The sequence below is a fragment of the Vipera berus genome, assembly GCF_964194415.1.
Source record: "Vipera berus genome assembly, chromosome: 3".
Taxonomy (NCBI): Eukaryota; Metazoa; Chordata; class Lepidosauria; order Squamata; family Viperidae; genus Vipera; species Vipera berus.
In genome coordinates, this window is record NC_138204.1 from 13281092 (window position 1) to 13296983 (window position 15892).

Consider the following 15892-nt stretch of genomic DNA (forward strand, 5'->3'; position numbering starts at 1 on the left):
GACTTGCTTTCCTAGGCTGGACTAGGTTGTTTTACATCATTCTACTTGGGAATCTTATGGACTTCAACTCTAAGAATTCTTAAAGATTTAAAAGTTGCCAATGTTTTAAATTTTTTTTTTGGGGGGGGGGGCGGGCTGGATTTCACAAGAAGAGGGAACCAAAGTTGTAGTAATGTATTAATCAGTATTCAATTAGGGGGGATAATATGTGTATACTGTATGTATTGGTGGGTTGCTGTTTTTGATGCACTTTTTTAATGTTTTGGTTCGTTTTTTGTTTTTGGTTCGTTGTGTGTTTTTTTTTTACGGGTCAACCCTTCAGCCACCATATCTCTCCAGTGGTCTTTTTTATTAGTCAGACATGCAGAGATCCTTTAACTTTTCCTCATATGGCTTGGTTCACAGATCCTTCTCTGCAATCATAGCCTCCTCTAAACATTTTGACGTTCCCTTCTGAATTGTGGTGGCCAAAACTGCATGCAGTATCCCAACTGGGGTCTGCTCATGGGGAAGAATACTGGACATAAGGGTGTATGCCATATTCTATGTAGCTTTAGCAAAACCCACACTCTTTGCAAGGTCTGTACAGATAATGAATGCTAGATTTTATTTTATTTTTTAAAAAATCAGACTAGGGCTGATTGAAAAGCTCTGAACAAAGTATTTATTTTTCCCAGAGAAAACAAAGAAATTCTGACCACAAGTGCTTGTGCACATAAAACATTTTGATGATCACAGCAACATGATGTAGCTTTTGAACAATGATACATTACTCGATCTCTCGATAACATAATTAAGTTTAGATCTGTCAGAAAACGTCCATGAAGTTTAAAAGAAGAGCATAGTCTTCTATCATTTTTGAGGTATCAAAAATCAAGTACAGGTAGTCTTCAGCTCATGACCACAGTTGGGACCAGAATTTCCACTGCTAAGCAAGGTGATTTTATTAACTTTTTTTTAGCAATTGTTGTTAAGAAAAATCACTGCAGTTGTTAAGTGAATCACATGGTTGTTAAGCAAATCCCATTTTCCACATTAACTGTGCTTATTGGTGATCACATGACCCCGGGATGCTGCAACCATTGTAAAAACTTCCAATTGCAAAACGCCCAAATTTTGATCACATGGCCGTGCTGATGCTCCAATGCTCGTTATTGCAAGGACCAGTTTGAACGGTTGCTAAATGAATGGTTGTAAATTGAGGACCACTTGTACATCATTCAAATCCTTTTTTTTGCTTTTACAATCAAATACCATGATTTTAAGTTTACACTGCTATGGTTGGATAAAGACAGTGGGGGGAAAAAACCACAGTATGAATAATAAAATCAATTTAATTACATACAGTACGTAGTTCAATTAACCTTACATATAAATCTCTTCCAGGGAGAGATCGATCAATCAGAATAGAGTTGAAAAGGATCTTAAGCCCTATACCATTTCAGACAAATGGTTGTCCTTTTTAAAAAATCTCCAGTGTTGGAGGTTTTCAACTTCTTGGGGAAAGTTGTTCCAATGGTTAATTGTCCTCACTGTTAGGAAATTACTCCTTAGTTCTAGGTTGCTTCTCTCCTTGATTAGTTTTCATCCATTGCTTCTTATTCTGCCTTCAGCTACCTTCAGAATAGGTTGACCCCTCTTCTTTGTGGCAACCCCTCAGATAGTGGAAGACTGCTGTCATGTCCCCCCTCATCCTTGTCTTCATTAAATTAGACATACCCAATTCCCGCAACCTTTATACATTTTAGCCTCCAGTCCCCTAATCATCTTTGTTGCTTTTCTCTGCACTTTTTGAAGTTGTAAGTTGAGAACTACTTGTACATCGTTCAAATCCCTATTTTTTATTTGTTTTTACAATCAAATACCATGATTTATCAGTTTACATTGCTAAGGTTGCATAAAGAGAGTGGGGGATAAAACCACAGTAGAAATTATAAAGTCAATTTAATTGCAAATATTAACCTCGTATATAAATCATAACTTTCAAAAAACTGGAGAATCGTGTCAACTGAATGACTCAGTGAAGGATGACAGGAAAATGCCTTGATTAGTTGTGCGTAATTATATTCTGCTTAGCAAGTACAAAATAGTGTAATCCAGGAGATAAACGCTTTGGGTGCTCCACATAGCTGCATAAAACCTAAGAAGGGGGCAGTTTTTATCTGCAGATCCTGGCATCCAATCAGGGCAAATACATTTTCTGTGAAATTTCCCACTACTATAAAATAGTAATTTCTGAGCTGGGTTTACTGTGTCTTCAAAACTAAATATTTCTTACCAAAAGTTCTTACAAAACATTAAATCTTTTGGAAGATCCAAAGATCTTCAAATTGAGCCTTAACAATATAGCTATCTACAAAAAATGGGGTGATGTATTTCTCTTTAAAAGGAGAATATTTCAGCTTAGGGCTGAAATGACTGGTGATGTTACAATCATTGCCACTGAGAATTTGGGGAATTGAAGTCCACATATCTAAGTATTGTCAGGTTGAAAAACTGATTTAGCAAGATCGTCTAGGGTCTTCCAAAAACCTACATAAGCCTTTCAAAGCGCCATCAATTCATTACAACCCTACAATCTCTCCTTGCAGTTCTATCAAATGTCAAAATATATATTCTTCTGCAGGCCAGCCCCAAATTAAAAGTTGCAAAATAGTCTATAATACCAGCAATGATACCAGCCAGCAACCTTTCCCAATGCACAGGCCTTGTAAACTACTTTGGGATTCCCTGGTGCAGATTGAAAAACAGTCTATAAATGCCCTTCTAAACAAAAAGAGATCAAACCTATGACTTCAAAGAGGACACTGAGCACAGGGAGAGAAATGTTCTCATATATTGAAATCATGGGAATTAGGAGGAAGTTATACTTGTTTACGTAGATTTTTACTTCTCAATATTTAGTATGACCCATAGTACATCATAGAAGAATGATCTTTAAAGGTGATAATTCCTTATTAAAAAAACAACTGCAAAAATTTACCACAGGGGGGAAAAATGGCTGGCTATACATCACATTTTAAAAAAAAAAAAGAGAGGCCACGAGTATATAGGCTGTGAGCATGTTTTGATGTTACATGCTTATGGAAGGAACCCAGGCAAGACCAAAGATCTCATACTGTGGTGCCCTGTAATTGCAAACATCAGAAACGCCAAGATACCTACATGTCCAACAATGTAGATGAGTCAGAGATGAATCAGAATTCTTGTCTTCAGGATCAATCGCAACATAGCACGGGAAGTCAAGGACATGCTGGCATCTCTCTATGAAAGTCTATCTTGAAGTTCAAGAACCACCATTCTAGATTTTTGCTGCACAAAGAAAAAGGGCTGCCAGACCTTGCTGTACCAAGGCAAGAAACCCCGTCCCAGCGTTATTTAAACTTGCACCGTGTTTGTTTCAAGCCATTTGTTTTTAGCTTGTTATCTGCTGAGGTCTTTTTGGGTGGAGTATAATTATTCGTCTTTCCATTCTTGGGATTTGGGCATATATGGGCTGGTAACCCCTTAAGGGGAGCAGTGGATCCATGGAATGAAGAAGATGGCTTGGGAGGTCTCATGTTGCCAGCTCCCTGGATCATGGAGCATTCCTGGATCTCAAAAGAATGCCTACTGGCCAAATGCTGTTTGAGGGCAGGGCGCTTTTTGGTCTCACTCTTTGCTTCAGATGGTCTCCTCTGATAGGCTGATGAGCCATGGGTGGGTCCAGCGGTCTTCAACTGACTCTCAAGGGATGTCACTTGGTTGGTTCTTTCCCCATGAACGTCTTTTTTGAGATCTGCAATGGGCACTCTTGGAAGGTTTCCATGGAGAGTCAACTGTTTATTTGCCAAAGGGCTGGGCAACAATTTGCTTTTGCCAGAACTTTTCAAAGACCGGAGGACGCTAGGAGCAGTCTGAGCCCGAGCTTTGGCTACCTTTCCTTTCTCAGCTTGTACGGTTTGCATTTGCAGCCATTCCAGCTCCAAAAGACGATCCACGTACTTCTCCAGAAACCCAGTCGGTTCCGGTCGGGGTTCCGATTTGCACTTGGTGTTGATGAATGCAGCCAAGCCTTTCAAGTCCCAGGCGTTAAAAGGGGGTGGGAGAAAGTCTGGATAATGGCAGTCTGGTTGCTTCCGTTGCGTCTCGAAGTGGAGCTCGAAGCAAACAGGGTCGATCTCCTCTGCTCGAAGGTTGAGCTGTGGCGGTGCGCAAGGCGAAGGAGGGACAGGAATTCTTTCTGAATCGGAGAGGTCACTGGCATCGTCTCCCTCAGAGTCGTCTTCTTCTTTCATCATTGGCAAAGATCCGAAGTCCAGAAACATTGCCTCAGTCGTAGCGTCTTGACAGGAAAGACTGCTGGGGCCTGCTTCCTCCATCTGCTCTCCAGAGTTTCTTTCCAAATTGCCTTTTTGTCCGCAATAAAGCCCCTGAACCATCGCACCTTCTGTCCCGATGGAAGGACTCCATGAGACGTCTTTAAATGCAGGAAGAATTTTGTTATCCCCGGCCTCATGATTTTTTCTAACCAGATGTTCTCTTTTTGGCCTTGGTACTCTATGTGAGGAAGTACAAGTGTTGGTTAGGCTAAAAAAAGGAAAGAAATAATACGTCAGCTGCAAAATCACCCTAAAACAATACATCTGACCCAACTCTAAGTCACTCAGGAGGCTAACATTACAAAACAGAAAAAGAGAAAACACAAAACACACCAACAATGACAGCAACAAACATGAGGCGTCCTGGGTGCTCTCTGAGCTTGGTTGTTTTCTTCCAAGATGTCACCCGAACTAGGCAACATCAGTGGATAATCAGTGATGTCACCTAGTTTGGGTAAAGAAATGTCTGCAAGAAAACAATCAAGCTCAAAAAGCACCAAGGACCCCTCATGTCAACCCTAATATCTCTACAACAATTCATATCAAAATCCCCAATATTTAACACACAGCTTCTTTTTCTTTTTCAAATTTGCTACCTATTAAGTTTTGCTTTTCAAGTTAAAGGCAGGGACACATCACAATCATTTCAATCTTATTTATATAATTCACTAAGCAATCTTGGTCCATTTTTTCAGACTAACCTACTTGCATAGGACTGCTGAAATTATTAAGTGAGAGAATCATCTACAGGTAGTCCTCACTTAATGACCCTAAATGGAACTGGCATTTCCATTGTTAAGAAAAGCGGTCGTTAGGCAAAACATCCTGGGACTAAGCAGGGGGGTTGGACTAGAAGATCTCTGAGGTCCCTTTCAATTCTATTATAGTGAGGGGGAAAATTATTTGATGCCTGTGAAAAACAAATCTACTTCTTCTTCCAAAAGTGCAACCATATATATACTGTATATATGGACCTTTGGTCATTCGGGTTTTTCCCCGCGTAGAAATGAAGGTGTAGGCGCAACGTTTCGACGGAATCCCATCCGTCATCATCAGGCTGGTGGCTTCTGCTTCCTTCTTCTGGGAGAAGCATGTGGTATATATGCAAATTATTCAAATTGCTAATAAAGAATTTTGGGAGGCTGAGATGATCATTTCGAACTCTTTATGTTCTCATCAGTCAGTCATACCCTTTATATATAAATAAAGAACTTCACCTGGTTGGGTGATGCCCTTCATAAACTTGCTTTTTCTCTTTGTACTGAGCTGTTATCTGTCTGTCTGCAGCCTCTACAGGAGCCTAGAAGAAATGAACGAACATTTAATTATAACTGCAGTGGTGGGGAAGACATGAACATCTAAGCATAATTTGCATTCAATAAAAACCTAAGTGGGTCTCACCTTTCCTGCAACAGCAGGTGTGTTTTTCCCTGGCCTCTTGGAAGAAGATTTTAGAAATGTTGATTTTAGTTCTTTAGTGCTTGGATGGTTCTTTCCTCCACTGGAACTAGTTGATTAAAAATAGGAGTTTTGTCAAAGATGGATGTTATGTGGGGGGGGAACACAAATTACATCTTTATTTTAACAGGACAAGTTTACATGTTTATTGTTTGTGTGCCTTAAAATCTCTAATATTTTTCTGGTGATTAGTCTCATAAAAAGCTCATAAAAAGAAATATATATAGCATTTTCATTGGAGCAGATCTATTTCTCTTCTTTACTGTAAACTGTCCATTCATATGAATTAAATGTGTGGGCATTGATAGAACACTGGCCATTAGACATTTGCAAAAACATATAAACTTGTTATTTTCTAATCCGTAATCAGATCAAAGTCTCTTGCCCTCCTACTTCAAACAAATAAATATCTGACGTTAAAAAAGACATTAAAGGAAAGATGGTTATTATTGTCAGTCTCTGAACGATCTTCTATGCAATCTGTTGTACAGGGAGTCCTCAACTTAGGGCCTCAATTGAGCCCCAAATTTCTGTTGCTAAGCGAGACAGTTGTTAAGTGAACTTTGCCTCATTTTACGACCTTCCTTGCCACAGTTGTTAAATGAATCACTGCAACTGTTAAGTTAGTAACACCGCTGTCAAGTGAATCTGGCTTCCCCATTGACTTTGTTTGTCAGAAGGTAACAAAATGTGATCACAGGACCCCGAGATACGGCAACCGTCATAAATATGAGACCGTTGCTAAGTGTCCGAATTTTTAATTTGTGATATGGGGATGCCAACCATGATTGTAAGTCACTTTTTTCCCCTGCCATTGTAACTTCAAATGGTCACTAAAGGAACTGTTGTAAGTTGAGGACTACCTGTACTATTATATATTTTAAAAGTATAAACCTGTAACTGGGACATTATTTTGTTTCAGTGACAAATATCAGCTCATGGAACGAACCCAGCCCTTTATTGAGTAATTTGTAAGGACTCAATAACTCAGGAACTTCTCTACAAGGCAGTGGTCTTCAAACTTGGCCCTTTTATGACTTGTGGACTTCAACTCCCAGAATTCCTCGGCCAGCATGCCTGGCTAAGGAATTCTGGGAGTTGAAGTCCACAAGTCATAAAAGGGCCAAGTTTGAAGACCCCTACTACAAGGCATAGGAGGCCCTTGTTACTTGAGAGGCAGCCTGACTGTCATAACAATTTGATCCTACAAGATTGGTGCACTCCTGATTCCTTGGATTAAATAAAGTCATCTATCAGGATTCCAATAGAAAAAAAAACACCATCCATTAGATATGCTGGATTCACTGAATGACCATGTGATTTGCTTAGCCATCATAAAACAGTTGTAATATCAAGCATGGTCAAATGGTGACTTGCTTAACAACTGCCACAACTTACAACCCAAATTCTGGGCTTAATTGTGGTCAAGAACTACTGTACAGTATTTATTTTTTTGTATTTTATTGATTTTATTGTAATTATTTTGTTTCATTCTTGTGAGCCACCCAGAGCGATAATCAAGTGAATACAAGTTTGATTTATCCTCCTCCTCCTCCTCCTCCTCATCTAACTGTTCTTGGACCTTTTCTGCGTTGCATGAGAAAAGCACATCTTCCTTCTCGTGTCCTTACCACTTTTTATAGAAGGACAATCAAGAGCATCCTGTCATACAGCATTACAGTCTGGTTTGGAAGCATCACTGCTTCGGACAGGAAGGCGGTGCAGAGAGTGGTGAGGATGGCTGAAAAGAACATTGGCAGTTCCCTCCCTTCTATCCAGGACATAGCACATAAGCGATGCTTGCGTGGTGTCTGCAGGATTGTCTGGGACACGACACATCCTCTTTACAGTCTGTTTTCCTTGTTACCTTCTGGGAGGATGTTTCATGGTATCCGAAGCAGAACATCCAGATTCAGTCACAGTTTCATCCATACAGTATTAACCTTGTGAACTCTCAAGCTTCCTCCTTCCATTATGTATTCAAGATGGACAGCGATTAATATTTATATGTTATTCATATGTAAGGCTGTAGGTGTACATATATGTCATATATAGCATGTCTATATGTGTGCTATGTGTGTGTACACTTTTGAGAGCAAGTAACAAAATTTCATTTTTAATGTATGCCAGTGTGCCCATAGGAAAAAATGGCAATAAAGGTTAAGAAAGGTAAAGGTTTCCCCGCACATGTGTGCTAGTCATTTCCAACTCTAGGGGCCGGTGCTCATCTCCGTTTCAAAGCCGAAGAGCCAGCGCTTGTCCAAGGACGACTCTGTGGTCATGTGGCCGGCATGACTAGACGCCAAAGGCGCATGGAACGCTGTTACCTTCCCACCGTAGTGGTCCCTATTTTTCTACTTGCATTTTTACGTGCTTTCGAACTGCTAGGTTGGCAGAAGCTGGGACGAGTAACAGGCGCTCACTCTGTTACACGGCACTCGGGATTCGACCCACCAAACTGCCGACCTTCTGATCGACAAGCTCAGCGTCCTAACCCACTGAGTCACCGCGTCCCTCAATAAAGGTTATCTTATCTTAATTAACTTTCTGGTCTGGTTTCTGCTAGAAAACCTATTGCAAGTAGGATTCATTTATCCAAATGCTTTCCCCATAAAATGCCAAGAGAAAAGCATGAAGAGAAACTTAAGAAGCTTTTTAGGTACTGATTTTGCAGCAGATGCCACTTTGGCTTGTTAAGAAAGCTGAGTGGGGGTCAGGGTTAGTGCTTGGATGGGAGACCATTAGGAAATACCAGAAATATAGACTATGTTGGGAAGAGTGAAGAAAATCCACTTCCATATTAAGCAAAAAAAAATCTCAAGTATATATTTCAAATCAAGCCTGACCAGATGATTAATGCTTTTTAGTTTAACTTATATTCTCTTATGAGTTTGCAAGGCTAAAAAGATGATTCGCTCACCTTTCTGAGAGTCTAATTTCCAGAATTCCAAGCTCAAATTCCTCAAATTCCAGCATATCCAATGGGGAGCCTCAAATTCCAGGAATTTCAATCCAGCAACAAAGAGAAAACCAGATTCAGAAAGATTCAGATTCAGCCATGCTGGCTGGGGAATTCTGGGCATGGAGGTCCACAGATCTTAACCTTGCCAAGGTTGAAGAAGATTGCCAAATATTAGCTACTGGGATTACCTGGGAGGCATGAATATTGATGCCTTTGCTAGTGTCTCAGAAAATGTCCTTCTGTTTTTGCAACCTTCAACATTGCAAAACCCCTTTTAGACCTTAAACCTCATCTGGCAATTTATTCCATAACATCTCACCTTCTTCTGAACATGGAGCGGCTATTCCCCTCCGAATACTAACAACATTTCTGCAGAATATACGTACACTTTATCTCAAAATAACCAGCACCGGAAAAAGAAAAAAAAGCGGTATCCATCCCTTAGCAAAAATTCCCTATACTCAGCGATTAAAAATAGCCTGGAATGTAAGCATCAAAAGAGAACTATGAGAAAATTATACCGACAACTCAGGATTTCGCCCTTGAACTTCGGGGAGGGGGGGGGGAACAAGCCATCCACCTGCATGCATCTTCCAAAACGAGGGATCCTTACGTTACCATTCCGCTCCCTTCGTGGGTTTCATGAACCAGGTTTTGCAGGCTCCCTCTGCGCAGGGAGACGGGATAACCTCCGATGCCCGGTCCCATTATAGGGGGGGTGGGGGAAATGCGTCTTAAGTTTTTCTCCGGGTCGTTCCAAACAAGCCAGCCGAAATCAGCGGGAAGAAGCCCCTCGCCGCATTTTAAGAGCCGCGGCAACCTTGGCCCGGCTCTCCGCGCGGCTTCATTCCTCCGCACCGGGAGCTGCGTTTTGCATCGCCGCCGTCGGCTGGCATCCAGAGCAGAAGCCCGTTCCCCGCGGCTTCAGCCAGCGCTGGCTCCAGGGATCGCCGCCCGCGTCATCCACCGCTACCTGCCGGCCCTCCAGAAGCCGCCTTGTACCTCACCTGGCCAGCCGAGAAGCCCCGGGACGCGCGCGCACGCGGGCGGGCGGGCGGCCGACCTCCCGCGACCGTCCCCCGGGGAAGCTTAGCCTTGTCGCTCGCAAAGCATTGTGGGCGGCGGGGAGGCTCGCTTCGCCCCCAGCTGGTTTGGGGAGCGCGCGCGGTCTCTCCTGCTTAAGCCTTCATTCGCCTAACCATGGTTTATTGAGGGAGCCGAGCATTGTCGAAGCAGCCTAAAGACAACGCTCCGATTTTATTTTTATTTTATTTTTATTTATTTATTTTGGGGGGGGGGCTTTGGGGGACCTTGTTGGGGCTGAGAGTGCCTGTCATCCAGGGAACTTTGGCAGCCAGGATGAACTTTAAACCTGGATCTTCCGAGTTCAAGTCGAGTACTTTGATCGTGTAATCCTAGGTTCTTGCTGGGGGCAAGTGATGTCATGTGCCGTGCAGTTGTGCAGATGAGGCCATTTGTGGGACTATTGTCTGCTGTCCTAATGGCATGCACTCGGTTGCTCTGGAGATACCTCTTTCTGGAATGAAGGCAAATATACGTGTCCCAGGATAATGATGTGAGATCCAATTTGACTCGGTCACCGGGACCAGAGATTTACTCTTCTGAGTTGCCTCTTTCTGCCTAAACTGGCTGAGTTCATCATGCCCTGTGCTAAATTATAAACTAACCAGATTTTAAAGGAATTAGCAGTGGACCTTGGCAAAGAGAGGAAGGAGCCTTTAAGAAGGGGACCTGGACACACAATTATACAGCCCAGAGATTGAAGCACATATGAGAAACAAACTCAGAGTAATCCTGCCTTCATTTTATTTTGTATAAGGTGGGACAGAGAGAAACTCTTAAGACACTTTCAAGATTGATGTTGGGAGTTCCAGGAATGCTGCTTTATTTTTGTACATTATAAAAAAAAGGCTGTCCAAATTTATCCAGTCAGGTAGTGCGTTTATTCATCAAACTAATTAGAACATCCATAGTAGATATCTTAAGAGACTGATTGTCATCAGAAGTACAATCGTGTGGTCACTAAGAATCTTGATTCATGTAATCAATGTAAATGTTAACATCCATATTGAGACAGTTGGGGCTTAGTGTAATGCCAGTCCTTGTTATGCAAGAACAATTATTAGAATATTCTTTCCTGGGCACTAAGGTAAATGGGTATTCAAAAATATTGTGTGTGTGGAATATCAACATTTAGGTGGTTTGTGTCCAAAGCTAAATGTGATTCAAGTATTTGGGTCTGTGCACAGAGCAGAACAGGGCTGTTTTGTCAGTACACAGAACTAAATGAGGCTTTTATGGCTAAATGGTTGGGGGAAGGAAGAACAGGGAAAAAGCCAAGGTCATAGGTCTCCAGAACTGTCCCCTCTTCTCCTCAGCAAGTTACAGAGTACCATATCTCACCAGCTGCCCAACTCTGATGTTTCCAGTGCCTTTTTGTATGCCCACTTTTCCAATGCCTTTCCTTCTCTCCCTTTGACCAGGATGCAGGACCCTTGCAGCCATGTTCTAGGAGGCACTAAATTAAACTTTCCATTCAGTTTAGGCAACCAACCCCCCCCCCTCCAGAGGCCTGCCTTTCATCTATATAAAAATAGAAATCATATCTTAAGCAGCCATCCACAAACTGCTGTCTTTGAGATGGGTTGGACTACAACTTCCATCATCCTCAACCCACATAGCCATATTTAGGGATTTATATTTAAGCACACAATCAGCTCCAAGTTGGGGAATATTGGTGTAATAGACTTCTTAGGGATTTCCTGCAATGCACAGGAATTCCCAGCCATTGGGAGTAATAATGGTAAAACATATTTTGCTTCCGTCTCCTGAAAATGGGAGGAAAATAAATGTTAAATTAACAGCTGATTACATGATTTACTTTCTGTATGTGAAATTCTCTGACACCACAAAGGACCACCTTAAAATCTAATTATGATACGATAATAGAAGGGAGCTAGTGAGGCAGAGTCACACAAACTGGAACCTGACTTGAAGCAGTTAATCTGAGTGTGTTAACCCCAGTTTAAAATGCAGTGCTGTTTTATAAGAAATCAGTTGGGAAAGGATACTTGGCAGAGAAGCTTAGGCTGTCTACCCATTAAAGAGACTAGAGAAGTGAGAAAGTATGAAATAGCATAGAACTGAAGGCAATTTGATAAATGGCAGCTCACTCCAAAGCATGTTTATTTATCAAACCCCTTGGAGCTAAAAAAAACACACAACAACTTTTAGGTCAGTATGCTTCAAACTGCATCCGTCCGGTAATAAAACACAACTTTCTTCGGTCGGCTTCCTTTTTTCTTTTCTGCTTTTTGTGACCTTTTGTAACCCATAATTGCTCCGCCTCTTTCCTTATTTACGTCTGCCCTTTTTAATCAGATTCTCCCAGCTAGTGTGGGCAAGACTAAGGGCACGATGGGCTTCCTTCGTGCTTGTGCGCAGGCGGAGAGCAGGTATGACAGATTAACGGAGCGACGACGCACAAGCGGCTGCAGTGAGGGGCAACGGCGAGGCGTTGGTAGCAGCCCGTGACGTCATCGGGGGCGTGCACGTAGACCTCGGATTGCAGCAGCTTTTTGCGCGTCGGCTGTTCAGCTCCGGAGAGAAAAAAGATCGGAAGCCGCTGCTTGCTCGCCCGCCCGTCCGCTCCTTCTCGGTGTTCCTTGTTGCTCTGGGAAGCCCGGAATTGAACAGGCGTCGCCGCAGAAGAAACCAGCACCGTCCACCCGTGGGGAGGCGGGAAAAAACCCAGAGCTCGGCTGGATGTGGGCTCCAGCGTCTCCCATTACAGACTCCATCTCCAGTTCGTGCCCCAGCTTGACAGTCTCTTCTTCCACCACTATCACCAGCACCATTCAAGCTGACAGCCTTCAAGCTCCCGTCACTCTTAGGGACGACCTCCAGGCTCTTTCCAGCTTGCCCAGCAGCCTCGATTCCCTCTCTATCCAGCCCAGCCATCTCCAGGCGTCTTCCAGTCTGGGCAGACTTCCGGAGGCTTCCAGCATCGAAAGTGACAGCCTTGAATCCTTTACCGGGCAGCAGGAAAACCTGGTCAGTTTTCTCCAGGACAGCCTCAATCCCTGGGACAGCCTGGACTCTCTGCGGCTTTACCAGGTCAACTTCCGGTCCATCTTCAGTCTTGGCGACAGTCTTGAGACCTCCAGTATCCAGCTGGACAGCCTGCAATCGGTGGCCAGTTTAGGGGACAACACCCAGGCTTCCAGCATTCTCACTGATAGCCTTCAGTCCCCCTGTAGCTTGTGTGATAGCCTGGAGACACCCAACACTCTGGATCCTACAGTGTTTGACTCAAGCTTGTAGCAGATTCTTTCAGTCTCTTCTGCCAAAGCCTACACTGATCAGATAAGGACTGTGGGAACCATCGCTCGGCCTTTCACTCAGTGCTTGTTTTCTTCCTCGCGGACCTAATCCTTCTGCACGTCTCAGCAAAAGCGGTTTCTGGCAGCAGTGATGTCCACTCAAACTGTTTGCCCTCAGGAGCCAAAGGTGTTGAGAGCTCCCCGGCAGAGTCCCAGCTGTCTCTCTGATATGTACCAGAACATGTTTCAGGGCAAAGCAACCCAGCCTGTGGAAAAGAAGAGATGCCAACCGTTGCATAGCAGCAGCAGCGCCAGCCAATTGACTTCCTGTCTGCACGAGAAAACTGAATGTAGAGTTTCTCAGAGCACCACAGTTACAAGTTGTGACCCACATCTCCAACCTATCATGCGCCGTCGGGCCAGGTCCTTGCCCAGTTCTCCAGAGAGAAGGCGTAGCGGGGTGGTTCCCTGTCGTGTTCCAGGTTGCCACACCCGCAAGAACCGCGTCAGGTTTGCAGATGCTTTGGGCCTGGAGCTGACAGAAGTGAAAGTTTTCCAAGCTGGGGAAGATCCATATATCCCACTTCATGTTCTTTCTCGGCTATCCATTAATTCGGCTCTCTGTTGCAGCAAGCTGGACCTGGAATTCACCATGCAGTGCCTGGTACCTGACTTCCGGCAGCCGGGAGATTGTGAAGACTTCCTCAGCCGCCTGCAGCAGCAGCAGTTATGTTTGGAACGAGTGTCCAGCTCAGATCTGGGCCTGAATGGCACAATCAGAGTGATCAATTTAGCCTTTGAGAAACAGGTGATTGTGCGCTATACCTTTAATCACTGGAAGAGCCAGCATGAAACAAATGCTCAGTGGCACAGCAGTGTTGATGGTCAAGATGGTGAAACTCAAGTGGACAATTTCACCTTCTTCCTTCCTATGCCCCCATTCCTTCTTCAGCTTAGCTCAGTAATTGAGTTTGCAATCTTATACCGAGTCAATGGACAGGAATACTGGGATAACAATCAGGACAAGAATTACACCCTCACTTGTAGGAATCATCTGCTTAATATGCCCAGAGAATGTGAAGAGAGTTGGATTCATTTCATCTAAAAGCAAAACAAAGGGGTCTGTATTCGGTTGACCTCCCCGCCCCTGCGCTGAGGCACCAAAGAAACTTCCACATGGCAAAGATCCTCCAGAATAAAAGAACAAGTGATCCTCACAAAAGCTATTTTGAGAAGCTGTTGTTTTTTCTGAAAGATAAGGATAAAGGGCCTTAATTTGCAGTGATTTGCACTAACTTAACATTAACTTGAAATGTTTGGGAATCATAGCCCAAAGATGCAATCATTATAGAAGGAAGCTAATGTATTTTATTCCTTTGATTAATTCTTAGAATGTTCTGATTACGCAGTATTTTAAAACTTACTGTACTTGATGCTCTGTAGTTTTGCACTTCACTTTTTGCACTTTTTACAAAATTGTCTTTGGTGGAACATAAGCATATTTCTGTTAATTTCTAGAAGGAGAAAATGTTGCACTTTTCAAATGCACTGGTCAAATGCTGCAGGGTTGGGGGTGGCAAAATTTAACTATTTAAATAAAAATGAAAATTTACACTGCAGTTTATAAGGCTTATATGACAGAGTTCTTACGCATTTGGCATTAGTCCCTGAATGCTCCTGTTTTAGAGCACTTTTTGTTATTAGAAGAGAAAATGCAGTTTGCTTTTTGGAGAAGTTTATGTTATTGTATTTTATTTTAGTCTTCCAGGTCAAAGTAAGTTCATGCCACTATAGTTTAATGAACTACAGTATAGCCCAATTACAGGGATGTTTGAGTTAAACTATGTAGGCTGCATCCAAACTTAGATTCTCTTACGTTCGTTTCTAAGCAAGCCATGGCTAGAGTGGGATACAAATATAAGAAGCAGACATCAAGAAATCACTTATTTTTTGTGCCAAGAAAACTTCATGGATGTATGTACAGAGAGTCACAGGCATTTTTTACAGTTAACAAAGAGGTCATACTGAATCACACTTTTTTGAATATGAAATTGATTTGTTGACAACTTGAGTGCCAGGATTTTCTTTGAGAAGAAATGAGAATGCTTCTTTGCATATATAATTAATATGGGTTATTGGGCATTACAGTATAACCACCTAGCTTCGGAACAAAACAGCAGTGAAATGTGTTAGATTTCTATAGATCATATGAGATGTTGGCACCTTTAAAAATATTTAGAAGGAGTAAATGATGTCAAGCATTATCAGCTCCTGGGATACAGCTACAAGTGCAGTTATGGATTGAGTTCCATGTTGTTTCTGTCACCATTTGCATGCATACATGTTTGAGATTGATGTCACTGCCATGGATTGAGATGTTTGCATATGCCATTAAATCTGTAAGGAATGCTTCTACTTATTCATCCATATTGGGAAAGAGCTCCTGGTGATGTGGTAAAGTTAGCAATGAGTGTGGTTTGTGTATACTAAGCTAAAAATCATTCTAATATATGCAAGCAACTGCTGAGAGATGAACTTGTGATTGTCAAAAGACCTGAAGACCTTTTAAAATCAGAGGTCTAGTTTACATTCATTAGTTCAGGATGAATCACCTTGTGCAGTGAACTGTGATGGAATACAGTACAAGTCTTTCTATTCTTAATCTCTTCCCTGCTCTTTTTATGGCATGATTTTGGAGTTCTGCAGTAAGCAGCCTTACACCGAGTCCACCTACCTTGGATCAGTGTCTAAGGTGGGGCAGATAAAGA

The 15892-nt window shown here is 42.6% G+C and overlaps 2 protein-coding genes across 4 annotated transcripts; one reads left to right on the forward strand and one right to left on the reverse strand.

Moving 5' to 3' along the window:
* Positions 1-649: 649 nt before the first annotated feature.
* On the reverse strand, positions 650-10238 carry FAM217B (family with sequence similarity 217 member B). 3 transcript variants are annotated; one of them, XM_081325663.1, is made up of 5 exons: positions 9395-9445; positions 8740-8922; positions 5763-5868; positions 5579-5661; positions 650-4569 (listed from the first exon to the last, which is right to left on the reverse strand). In XM_081325663.1, exons 2-5 carry the CDS (start codon positions 8793-8795, stop codon positions 3375-3377), a joined length of 1440 nt encoding a protein of 479 aa, XP_081181789.1. In that variant the 5' UTR covers positions 8796-8922; positions 9395-9445; the 3' UTR covers positions 650-3374. The 3 variants fall into 3 exon arrangements, with proteins under 3 accessions (XP_081181789.1, XP_081181788.1, XP_081181787.1); XM_081325662.1 differs by lacking the exon at positions 8740-8922 and having other exon boundaries at positions 650-4539; positions 9395-10238; XM_081325661.1 differs by lacking the exon at positions 8740-8922 and having other exon boundaries at positions 9395-10238.
* Positions 10239-12420: 2182 nt separating this feature from the next.
* On the forward strand, positions 12421-15499 carry PPP1R3D (protein phosphatase 1 regulatory subunit 3D). The gene has a single exon (XM_081325316.1). The coding sequence runs from the start codon at positions 13276-13278 to the stop codon at positions 14227-14229; it is 954 nt and encodes a 317-aa protein (XP_081181442.1). The 5' UTR covers positions 12421-13275; the 3' UTR covers positions 14230-15499.
* Positions 15500-15892: the final 393 nt, after the last annotated feature.

Bases quoted from the DNA above. Each gene is read 5' to 3' on its own strand.
- FAM217B (XM_081325661.1), bottom strand. From the start codon at position 9,489: ATGGGACCGGGCATCGGAGGTTATCCCGTCTCCCTGCGCAGAGGGAGC. The intron at 5,662-5,762 runs GTGAGACCCACT...CATTTCTTCTAG, and splicing joins CACCTGCTGTTGCAGGAAAG to GCTCCTGTAGAGGCTGCAGA. The intron at 4,570-5,578 runs GTGAAGTTCTTT...TCCTTTTTTTAG, and splicing joins GAAGGGCATCACCCAACCAG to CCTAACCAACACTTGTACTT.
- PPP1R3D (XM_081325316.1), top strand. From the start codon at position 13,276: ATGTCCACTCAAACTGTTTGCCCTCAGGAGCCAAAGGTGTTGAGAGCT.